Below are 12,219 nucleotides of genomic sequence, written 5' to 3'. Positions count from 1 at the left end.
ATGTAAAGGGGCTGCAGGAGGGGTCAAAACTAAAAATCATGGTTTAAAAACTAGGATTAAAACACTCTACCTAAATGCATGCAGCATTCGAAATAAAGTAAATGAGTTGACGGCACAAATCATTACAAATGGGTATGATTTGGTGGCCATTACAGAAACATGGTTGCAGGGTGGCCAAGACTGGGAATTAAACATACAGGGGTATCCGACAATTCGGAAAGATAGACAAGAAGGGAAAGGAGGTGGGGTAGCTTTGTTAATAAAGGATGATATCAGGGCAGCTGTGATAGACGATATTGGCTCGAATGAACAAAATGTTGAATCATTGTGGGTGGAGATTAGAGATAGTAAGGGGAAAAAGTCAGTGGTGGGCGTAGTTTATAGGCCCCCAAATAATAACTTCACGGTGGGGCGGGCAATAATCAAGGGAATAATGGAGGCATGTGAAAAAAGAACGGCAGTAGTCATGGGGGATTTTAAACTACATATCGATTGGTCAAATCAAATCGCACGGGGTAGCCTGGAGGAGGAATTCTTAGAATGCATATGGGATTATTTCTTAGAACAGTATGTTACAGAACCTACAAGGGAGCAAGCTATCTTAGATCTGGTCCTGTGTAATGAGACAGGAAAAATAAACGATCTCCTAGTAAAAGATCCTCTCGGAATGAGTGATCACAGTATTGTTGAATTTGTAATACAGATTGAGGGTGAGGAAGTTGTGTCAGAAACGAGCGTACTATGCTTAAACAAAGGGGACTACAGTGGGATGAGGGCAGAGTTGGCTAAAGTAGACTGGAAACACAGACTAAACGGTGGCACAATTGAGGAACAGTGGAGGACTTTTAAGGAGCTCTTTCATTGTGCGCAACAAAAATATATTCCAGTGAAAAAGAAGGGCGGTAAGAGAAGGGATAACCAGCCGTGGATAACCAAGGAAATAAAGGAGAGTATCAAATTAAAAACCAGTGCGTATAAGGTGGCCAAGGTTAGTGGGAAACTAGAAGATTGGGAAAATTTTAAACAACAGCAAAGAAAGGAAAGATAGATTATGAAGGTAAACTTGCGCAAAACATAAAAACAGATAGTAAAAGCTTTTACAGATGTATAAAACGGAAAAGAGTGACGAATGTAAATGTTGGTCCCTTAGAGGATGAGAAGGGGGATTTAATAATGGGAAATGTGGGAATGGCTGAGACCTTAAACAATTATTTTGCTTCGGTCTTCACAGTGGAAGACACAAAAACCATGCCAAAAATTGCTGGTCACAGGAATGTGGGAAGGGAGGACCTTGAGACAATCACTATCACTAGGGGGTAGTGCTGGACAGGCTAATGGGACTCAAGGTGGACAAGTCCCCTGGTCCTGATGAAATGCATCCCAGGGTATTAAAAGAGATGGCGTAAGTTATAGCAGATGCATTCGTTACAATCTACCAAAATTCTCAGGACACTGGGGAGGTACCAGCGGATTGGAAAGCAGCTAATGTAACGCCTCTGTTTAAAAAAGGGGGCAGACTAAAGGCAGGTAACTATAGGCCGGTTAGTTTAACATCTGTAGTGGGGAAAATGCTTGAAACTATCATTAAGGAAGAAATAGCGGGACATCTAGATAGGAATAGTGCAATCAAGCAGACGCAGCATGGATTCATGAAGGGGAAATCATGTTTAACTAATTTACTAGAATTCTTTGAGGATATAACGAGCATGGTGGATAGAGGTGTACCGATGGATGTGGTGTATTTAGATTTCCAAAAGGCATTCGATAAGGTGCCACACAAAAGGTTATTGCAGAAGATAGAGGTACGCGGAGTCAGAGGAAATGTATTAGCAAGGATAGAGAATTGGCTGGCGAACAGAAAGCAGAGAGTCGGGATAAATGGGTCGTTTTCGGGTTGGAAATCGGTGGTTAGTGGTGTGCCACAGGGATCGGTGCTGGGACCACAACTGTTTACAATATAAATAGATGACCTGGAAGAGGGGACAGGGTGTAGTGTAACAAAATTTGCAGATGACACAAAGATTAGTGGGAAAGCGGGTTGTGTAGAGGACACAGAGAGGCTGCAAAGAGATTTGGATAGGTTAAGCGAATGGGCTAAGGTTTGGCAGATCGAATACAATGTCGGAAAATGTGAGGTCATCTACCTTGGGGAAAAAAAGACAGTAAAAGGGAATATTATTTGAATGGGGAGAAATTACAACATGCTGAGGTGCAGAGGGACCTGGGGGTCCTTGTGCATGAATCCCAAAAAGTTAATTTGCAGGTGTAGCAGGTAATCAGGAAGGCGAATGGAATGTTGGCCTTCATTGCGAGAGGGATGGAGTACAAAAGCAGGGAGGTTCTGCTGCAACTGTATAGGGTATTGGTGAGGCCGCACCTGGAGTACTGCGTGCAGTTTTGGTCACCTTACTTTAGGAAGGATATACTGGCTTTGGAGGGGGTACAGAGACGATTCACTAGGCTGATTCCGGAGATGAGGGGGTTACCTTATGATGATAGATTGAGTAGACTGGGTCTTTACTCGTTGGAGTTCAGAAGGATGAGGGATGATCTTATAGAAACATTTAAAATCATGAAAGGGATAGACAAGATAGAGGCAGAGAGGTTGTTTCCACTGGTAGGGGAGACTAGAACTAGGGGGCACAGCCTCAAAATACGGGGGAGCCAATTTAAAACCGAGTTGAGAAGGAATTTCTTCTCCCAGAGGGTTGTGAATCTGTGGTATTCTCTGCCCAAGGAAGCAGTTGAGGCTAGCTCATTGAATGTATTCAAGTCACAGATAGATAGATTTTTAACCAATAAGGGAATTAAGGGTTATGGGGAGCGGGTGGGTAAGTGGAGCTGAGTCCACGGCCAGATCAGCCATGATCTTGTTGAATGGCGGAGCAGGCTCAAGGGGCTAGATGGCCTACTCCTGTTCCTAATTCTTATGTTCTTATGTTCTTATGAGTAAGTGCCGCTTGACAACTGTTGACAACACCTTCCATCGCTTTGCTGAGGATTGAGAGTAGTCTGATGGGGCAGTAATTGGCTGGATTGGATTTGTCCTGCTTTTTGTGGACATGACATACCTGGGCAGGTTTCCACATTGTCGGTTAGATGCCAGTGCTGTAGCTGTACTGGAACAGCTTGGCTAGAGGTGCGGCTAGTTCTGGAGCACAAGTCTTTAGCAAGGCAGCCAGGCTGTTGTTGGGGCCTCTGAATTACTAGTCCCGTAACATAACCACTGTTTTATCATTCCCCAATCTATAGACTCCTGCCTGTGCTGGCAGTGAGCCATATCATTTCTACCCTTATGTGTTATAACTAAAAGAATTTACAATTAACAAGTCAGAACGAGGCGAGACTGAGTTAAAATACTCCTGTTCCATATTTGAGACCTCGTTTTGAATGCAACCAACCGGTTGCGATGGAAATCTTTGCTGTCTGATGATTGCAGGGGTACTGGGGAAAGTAACGTTTTGGTAGTGTTACCCAGTTTCTAATTAACTAAATTTCATTCATTTTAAACTAATTGGTGGTTTAATTGGTAGGCCTGCTCAGAAATGTCACAGCATGGTTGGTGTAGAAAATTGGAACATCATGCTTGCCCAGTTTTGAAAATGTGATCATTACTTTCTTGCATCAAAAGTATTGATCTTTCTATTATTTTCTGTGAAATATTTGCAGTTTTGAAGAAAAAATATGAAAGAAAAAATCTGTAATGTTTTACATATCTAACATTATTAATGGAGCCTATTACTGTTAAATGTTTGTGGATAACAATCTCAATAAATTAAACTATTGTTGCAGCGCTTCACAAATGAGGATCACTTGGCTGTTCACAAACACAAACATGAGATGACATTAAAGTTTGGTCCATCACGTAATGACAGTGTCATAGTGGCTGGTTAGTACCTTTTTTTTTTTCCCTCTCATATCCTGTAATCCAAACTTCGGGAAGCTAATGAAATATTGATTGAATACATATTTTGAAGAGGAACCCTACCTTGTTTAAAGTAGTACAATATCATGATACTTTCTACAACAAAAGATTTAATGACGGAGCTATATGGATAAGCCTATTTTTCTGATAGTCTGCTTGGCTTAGTTCATTCATGCACATTCTTTACTGCACCAGAATTAAAATCATTAAAATGTATTAAATGTATAGACTTAAAAGCTTTACCACGTGTTGTTGTGTTGTGGAGGACTCTAGTTTGTAACAATGGCCCAGAATTTCCGATGGCGTTGGGTTCATTTTCCAGTGCCAAGGTCTCAGGAAATTACTGCGTTAGCCTCGTCAATATTATGCCAATACCCTTGCCGACAAGTCAATTATCATAGCACTCTCACTCCTGCTGGCTCTACATTAAGGTAAGTTAACAAGAAAAAGCTTAACTTTTCTATTGACAGCCTCCAGCGGCCCCTTTAAGGACTGCTGGTTAGGCCATAGAAGAAACTGGAAAAACTGAGGTGCATGCTTTGCTCAGTTTCTGTTCAATTTTGGTGAGGATTTCTTAAACAAGTGTTAGGCCCCTCAACAGCATAATGAAAGGAGTGTAACACCTGTTTAAGGATGCTAAGCGTGTCCATAACTTAAACAATTTTCTGCAAGTGGTCATGTTCAGCAGAATGAAAGGATTTGAAATTATAGAATAGAATCATAGAATGATTACAGCCCAGAAGGAGACCATTCGGCCCATCGAGCCCATGCAGGCTCTCTGCAAGAGTACTTCAGCTAGTCCCACTCCCCCGCCCTTTCCCCATAGCCCTGCACATTTTTTTCTTTCGGGTACTTCTCCAATTTCCTTTTAAAATCCACGATTGAATATGCCTCCACCACCCTCTCGGGCAGTGTGTTCCAGATCCAAACCACTCACTGCTCATGTCACCTTTGGTTCTTCAGCCAATCCCCTTAAAGTTCATAATTCCATGATTAGATTCTGCCAGTATTGATCTGTTTAATTAATTAATTGCTAAAGATGGGATAAGCCATCAGCGGCAGTTGGTGAGAGGCGGGAGCAGCGTTGGAGCGGCCTATAAAGGCCCAGCGGGTGTTCCACAGGCAGCGGCAGTTGGTGAGAGGTGGAAGCAGCGTCGGAGCGGCCTATAAAGGCCCAGCGGGTGTTCCACAGGCAGCGGCAGTTGGGGAGAGGCGGGAGCAGCGTCGGAGCGGCCTATAAAAGGCCCAGCGGGTGTTCCACAGGCAGCGGCAGTTGGTGAGAGGCGGGAGCAGCGTCGGAGCGGCCTATAAAAGACGTACTTGTGCAGCTACAGCAGTGAGAGAAGGCAAAAAAGAAGTAGAAAGGAATCAAAAGGTGACGTCACAGCCAAGGGGGTAAGTGATTGGCTGGTGATTGGTGAGTAGCTTTTCTTTTTCTTTTTTATATCAGTAAGTAAACTGTAACATTGTTGTTACCAATTTAAGGGTATCTAAGGGTTAAGGCATGGCAGGAGAGCTTGGTCACGTGTTATGCTCCTCCTGTACCATGTGGGAACTCGGGGACACTTCCGGTGTCCCTGACGACTACGTGTGTGAGAAGTGTATCCGCCTCCATCTCCTGACGGACCGCGTTGCGGAATTGGAGCTGAGGGTGGATTCACTCTGGAGCATCCACGATGCTGAGAATGATATAAGTGCACGTGTAGTGAGTTAGTCTTACCGCATGAGAAGGATCCACAGCCAGCTCGGGAATGGGAGACCAGCAGGAAGAGTAGTACAAAGAAGGTAGTGCAGGGGTCCCATCTGGTCATCCCCCTGCAAAACAGATACACTGCTTTGAATGCTATTGAGGGAGATGACTCATCAGGGGAGAGCAGCAACAGCCAAGTTCATGGCACCGTGGCTGGCTCTGTTGTACAGGAGGGCATGAAAAAGATTGGGAGAGCGATAGTGATAGGGGATACAATCATAAGGGGAATAGATAGGCGTTTCTGCGGCCGCAACCGAGACTCCAGGATGGTATGTTGCCTCCCTGGTGCAAGGGTCAAGGATGTCTCCGAGCGAGTGCAGGACATTCTAAAAAGGGAGGGAGAACAGCCAGTTGTCATGGTGCACATTGGTACCAACGACATAGGTAAAAAAAAAAGGGATGAGGTCCTACGAGACGAATTTAAGGAGCTAGGAGCTAAATTAAAAAGTAGGACCTCAAAAGTAGTAATCTCGGGATTGCTACCAGTGCCACGTGCTAGTCAGAGTAGGAATCGCAGGATAGCACAGATGAATCCGTGGCTTGAGCAGTGGTGCAGCAGGGAGGGATTCAAATTCGTGGGGAATTGGAACAGGTTCTGGGGGAGGTGGGACCAGTACAAACTGGACGGTCTGCACTTGGGCAGGACCGGAACCAATGTCCTAGGGGGAGTGTTTGCTAGTGCTGTTGGGGAGGAGTTAAACTAATATGGCAGGGGGATGGGAACCAATACAGGGAGACAGAGGGAAACAAAAAGGAGACAAAAACAAAAGACAGAAAAGAGATGAGTAAAAGTGGAGGGCAGAGAAACCAAAGGCAAGAAACAAAAAGGGCCACTGAATATAAAAGGGCTGCATACGGGATTGTTTCTTAGAACAGTATGTAACAGAACTTACAAGGGAGCAAACCATCATAGATTTGGTCCTGTGTAATGAGACAGGAAAAATAAACGATCTCCTAGTAAAAGATCCTCTCGGAATGAGTGATCACAATATGGTTGAATTTGTAATACAGATTGAGGATGAGGAAGTTGTGCCAGAAACGAGCGTACTATGCTTAAACAAAGGGGACTACAGTGGGATGAGGGCAGAGTTGGCTAAAGTAGACTGGAAAAAAGGACTAAATGGTGGCACAATTGAGAAACAGTGGAGGACTTTTAAGGAGCTCTTTCATAGTGCGCAACAAAAATATATTCCAGTGAAAAAGAAGGGCGGCAAGAGAAGGGATAACCAGCCGTAGATAACCAAGGAAATAAAGTAAAGTATCAAATCAAAGACCAATGCATATAAGGTGGCCAAGGTTAGTGGGAAACTAGAGGATTGGGAAAATTTTAAGCAACAGCAAAGAATGACTAAAAAAGCAATAAAGAAAGGGAAGATAGATTACGAAGGTAAACTTGCGCAAAACATAAAAAACAGATAGTAAAAGCTTTTACAGATATATAAAATGGAAAAGAGTGACTAAAGTAAATGTTGGTCCCTTAGAAGATGAAAAGGGGGATTTATTAATGGGAAATGTGGAAATGGCTGAGACCTTAAACAATTATTTTGCTTCCGTCTTCACAGTGGAAGACACAAAAACCATGCCAAAATTTGCAGGCCACAGGAATGTGGGAAGGGAGGACCTTGAGACAATCACTATCACCAGCGGGGTAGTGCTGGACAGGCTAATGGGACTGATGGTAGACAAGTCCCCTGGTCCTGATGAAATGCATTCCAGGGTATTAAAAGAGATGGCGGAAGTTATAGCAGATGCATTCGTTATAATCTACGAAAATTCTCTGGACTCTGGGGAGGTATCAGCGGATTGGAAAGCAGCTAATGTAACGCCTCTGTTTAAAAAAAGGGGGCAGGCAAAAGGCAGGTAACTATAGGCCGGTTAGTTTAACATCTGTAGTGGGGAAAATGCTTGAAACTATCATTAAGGAAGAAATAGCGGGACATCTAGATAGGAATAGTGCAATCAAGCAGATGCAGCATGGATTCATGAAAGGGAAATCATGTTTAACTCACTTACTGGAATTCTTTGAGGATATAACGAGCATGGTGGATAGAGGTGTACCGATGGATGTGGTGTATTTAGATTTCCAAAAGGCATTCGATAAGGTGCCACACAAAAGGTTACTGCAGAAGATAAAGGTACACGGAGTCAGAGGAAATGTATTAGCATGGATAGAGAATTGGTTGGCGAACAGAAAGCAGAGAGTCGGGATAAATGGGTCCTTTTCCGGTTGGAAATCAGTGGTTAGTGGTGTGCCACAGGGATCAGTGCTGGGACCACAACTGTTTACAATATACATAGATGACCTAGAAGAGGGGACAGAGTGTAGTTCAACAAAATTTGCAGATGACACTAAGATTAGTGGGAAAGCGGGTTGTGTAGAGGACTCAGAGAGGCTGCAAGGAGATTTGGATAGGTTAAGCGAATGGGCTAAGGTTTGGCAGATGGAATACAATGTCGGAAAGTGTGAGGTCATCTACCTTGGGGAAAAAAAGACAGTAAAAGGGAATATTATTTGAATGGGGAGAAATTACAACATGCTGAGGTGCAGAGGGACCTGGGGGTCCTTGTGCATGAATCCCAAAAGGTTAGTTTACAGGTGCAGCAGGTAATCAGGAAGGCGAATGGAATGTTGGCCTTCATTGCGAGAGGGATGGAGTACAAAAGCAGGGAGGTCTTGCTGCAACTGTATAAGGTATTGGTAAGGCTGCACCTGGAGTACTGCTTGCAGTTTTGGTCACCTTACTTAAGGAAGGATATACTAGCTTTGGAAGGGGTACAGAGACGATTCACTAGGCTGATTCCAGAAATGAGGGGGTTACTTTTGATGATAGATTGAGTAGACTGGGTCATTACTCGTTGGAGTTCAGAAGGATGAGGGGTGATCTTATAGAAACATTTAAAATCATGAAAGGGATAGACAAGATAGAGGCAGAGAGGTTGTTTCCACTGGTTGGGGAGACTAGAACTAGGAGGCACAGCCTCAAAATACGGAGGAACCAATTTAAAACCGAGTTGAGAAAGAATTTCTTCTCCCAGAGGGTTGTGAATCTGTGGAATTCTCTGCCCAAGGAAGCAATTGAGGCTAGCTCATTGAATGTTTTCAAGTCAAAGATAGATAGATTTTTAACCAATAAGGGAATTAAGGGTTACGGGGAGAGGGCGGGTAAGTGGAGCTGAGTCCACGACCAGATCAGCCATGATCTTATTGAATGGCGGAGCAGACTCGAGGGGCTAGATGGCCTACTCCTGTTCCTAATTCTTATGTTCTTATGTTCTTATGAAGTCCCTGATCCGCCATTATGCATGCTGTGACGTATTTAAATTACTTTTCCAGCAAAATTTGGAGTAAGATCACAGTGGCAAGATCGGGGCATGAAACCGTGCAATTAATGGCATACATCGCTGTTCTAGGAAATTCTAGGCCATTATAATCTTTATCGCCCCTCGATAGACATTCTAGGTAGCATGGTTAGTCTTGTGCTCTATAGATGTGCTGTGTAAGCTTCCAATAAATTCGAGTTCAGAAAAACATCTGATTTGAATTGGATTAACTTTCAATGCATTCCCTCAAATGTCAGTCCTATTGTAGTTACGTGAAGTATCTATCCTTCCTTAGGCCACTGTTTCTTGCTGTCATTATCCCATACAGACACGTTCAATATATTTTAAAAAATCACCAGCAGATGCTGTAGACTTGTCAACTGTTTTTTGAGAAATTTGTGCTAAGGCACATTTTAGTGTTCCTATCACAAGATTTTAACTTAAAAAATTGGCACAGAAAATTCACTGAACCTGCCTAAACTTTAATCTTTATCATTTTTATGTAGTGTCCGTATTCACGTAGTGTTGTATTCAATTAAATATAAGGTGGCCGAAATTCAGCCTCCTGATAAGGCTTGTTACCTCCGGAAAGCGGTGTCGAACGGCCACCGATTTTTGGTCGAGTGGCCGTCGCTTGCGAAATTCTCCTAAGTGGTTTTTCCAGCAGTCCCCACTTCCACCCCGCTGCTGCTGAACTCGCCTAGATGCATCATCAAAGCGCGCACTGCCGATCTCCCGCCCCGCAAGCAAAATTCCCGTAAACAAAATCTTGCCGCCGCCATGCGGTGCCCCCGACAATTTTTTCTGTCGGTGCTCTGTGTTTGCAGTGTGTGCAAAATGGCGGTGCGGCCGACATTAAAGGGGAGGGCACACTGCCGCGGCCGCCATCATATTCTTTTTGCTGGCCAACTGCCAGATTGGCCCAACAATTATGCCCCTGGATTTGGCCGGGCTGCCAACAGGCAGCCTGACACCACCTCTTGAGTGCCAGGCCGCTGGCCCGGCCGAAACCCTGCCTGGTGGCGCAGTGGACCTAATTAAAATAATCGCAGAGCTCACAGTGGCTCTCCACTTTAAGTAAAGGGGAGAGACTTGGTGACGCGCCAGTGTGATGATGTCATCGGCGCTACGCTGATGACAGACAGCGGCGGACAATCAGCTCGCACCCACTTCCGCCCCTCTTATGACCGATCTTCTGCTCCCCATCCCACTTCCACCCCCATTATGACCGACTTCCACTCCGCTCGAAAAAAAAGACAAAGAGCTGAATTCCGCGCAAGAGGCCACCCATTCACCGCGGCAGTGAAAACACAGGAAAAACGGTAGGTGCGACCCGTTTCCGGCGGAGTTGAATTTCTATCCCAAGGTGTTATGTATTAGGCTCAATCCCAGAGCTTCACAAAATCATAGAATGATACAGCTATTCGGCCCAGCATGCTTGTTCCAGCTCTTTGGTAGAGCTATCCAGTTAGTCCCACTCCGTTGCTTTTTTCCCATAGCACTGTATTTTTTCCCTTCAAATAGTTATCTAATTGAACCTCCTGTTGAATCTGCTTCCATCACACTTTCACATAGTGCATTTCAGATCACAACTCTTTGTGTAAAGCAATCTTTTGCCAGCACCTTAAATCTGTGTCCTCTGGTTATTGATCTTTCTGTCACTGGAAACCGTTTCTTTATTTACTCTATCAAAACCGTCATCTATCCTTGGTCCCCTCCTATTTCTCATCTACATATCATCATCATCATCGGTAGTCCCTTGGAGTCAAGGATGACTTGCTTCCACTCTAAAAGTGAGTTCTCAGGTGACTGAGGAGTCCAATGCAAGACCTACAGTCTCTGTCACAGGTGGGCCAGACAGTGGTTGAAGGAAAGGGTGGTAGGAGAGCCTGGGTTAATGCATGCTCCTTCCGCTGTCTACGCTTGGTTTCTGCTTGTTCTTGGCAATGGGACTCGAGGTGCTCAGTGCACTCCCGGATACTCTTCCTCCACTTTGGACGGTCTAGGGCCAGGGATTCCCAGGTGTCGGTGGGGATGTTGCACTTTGTCAAGGAGGCTTTGAAGGTGTCCTTGAAATGTTTCCTCTGCCCATCTGGGGCTTGCTTGCCATGTCAAAGCTGCACGTAGAGCACTTGCTTTGGGAGTCCGGTGTTGGACATGCGGACGATGTGACCCGCCCAACAGACATGATCTTCACCGCATGACAACTACAAGAGAAATTCAGGGGACAGCACCAAGCCTTGTACATGGCCTTCTTTGACCTCACTAAGGCCTTTGACACTGAGAACCATGAGGGATTATGGAGCGTCCTCCTCCGTTTCGGCTGCCCTCAAATGTTTGTCACCATCCTCTGTCTGCTCTACGATGACATGCAAGCTGTGATCCTGACCAATGGATCCACCACAGACCTAATCCACAAAAATCTACATCTTGCCCCTTGGCAACATCATCCGAAAACACGGCATCAGTTTCCTCGTGTACGCTGATGACACCCAGCTGTACCTCAATACCATTTCTTTCGACCCCTCCATGATCTCTAAATTGTCAGACTGCTTGTTCGACACCAATTTTGGATGAGCAAAAATTTTCTCCAATTGAATATTGGGAAGACCGAAGCCATTGTTTTTGGTCCCCGCCACAAACTCCGTTCCTGAGGCACTGACTCCATCCCTCTGCCCAACTTCTGTCTGAGGCTGAACCAGACTGTTTGCAACCTTGGTGTCATATTTGACCCAGAAATGAGCTTTTGACCACATATCCGCAGCATAACTAAGACCGCTTATTTCCATTGTAACATCGCCCTTGCCTCAGCTCATCCGCTGCTGAAGCCCTCATCCATGCCTTTGTTGATCCAGACTTGACTATTCCAATGCACTCCTGGCTGGCCTCCCATATTCTACCCTATGTAAACTAGAGGTGCTCCAAAACTCAGCTGTCCATGTCCTAACTCGCACCAAGTCCTGCTCATCCATCACCCCTGTGCTTGCTGACCTACATTGGCTTCCGGTTAAGCAATGCCTCGATTTCAAAATTCTCATCCTTATTTTCAAATCCCTCCGTGGCCTCGCCCCTTCTTATCTCTCTAATCTCCTCCAGCCCCACAACCCCCTGAGATGTCAGCGCTCCTCTAATTCTGCCCTCTTGAGCATCCCTGATTATTATCGCTCAACCATTGGTGGCCGTGCCTTCTGTTGCTGAGGCCCCAAGCTCTGGAATTCTCTGC

General features: G+C 44.9%; 1 protein-coding gene across 1 annotated transcript in view; it reads left to right on the top strand.

The window, feature by feature from the left end:
• Positions 1–12,219, top strand: part of atf2 (activating transcription factor 2) — a 158,543-nt gene that overhangs the window by 47,549 nt on the left and 98,775 nt on the right. The window contains exon 3 of the mRNA XM_070875749.1: positions 3,793–3,889. Within this exon, the coding sequence (XP_070731850.1) occupies positions 3,793–3,889 (97 nt within the window). The remainder of the gene's footprint in view (positions 1–3,792; positions 3,890–12,219) is intronic.

This window comes from Pristiophorus japonicus, chromosome 3 (genome assembly GCF_044704955.1).
Source record: "Pristiophorus japonicus isolate sPriJap1 chromosome 3, sPriJap1.hap1, whole genome shotgun sequence".
Lineage (NCBI taxonomy): Eukaryota > Metazoa > Chordata > Chondrichthyes > Pristiophoridae > Pristiophorus > Pristiophorus japonicus.
This window is presented reverse-complemented; position numbering and strand designations above follow the sequence as displayed.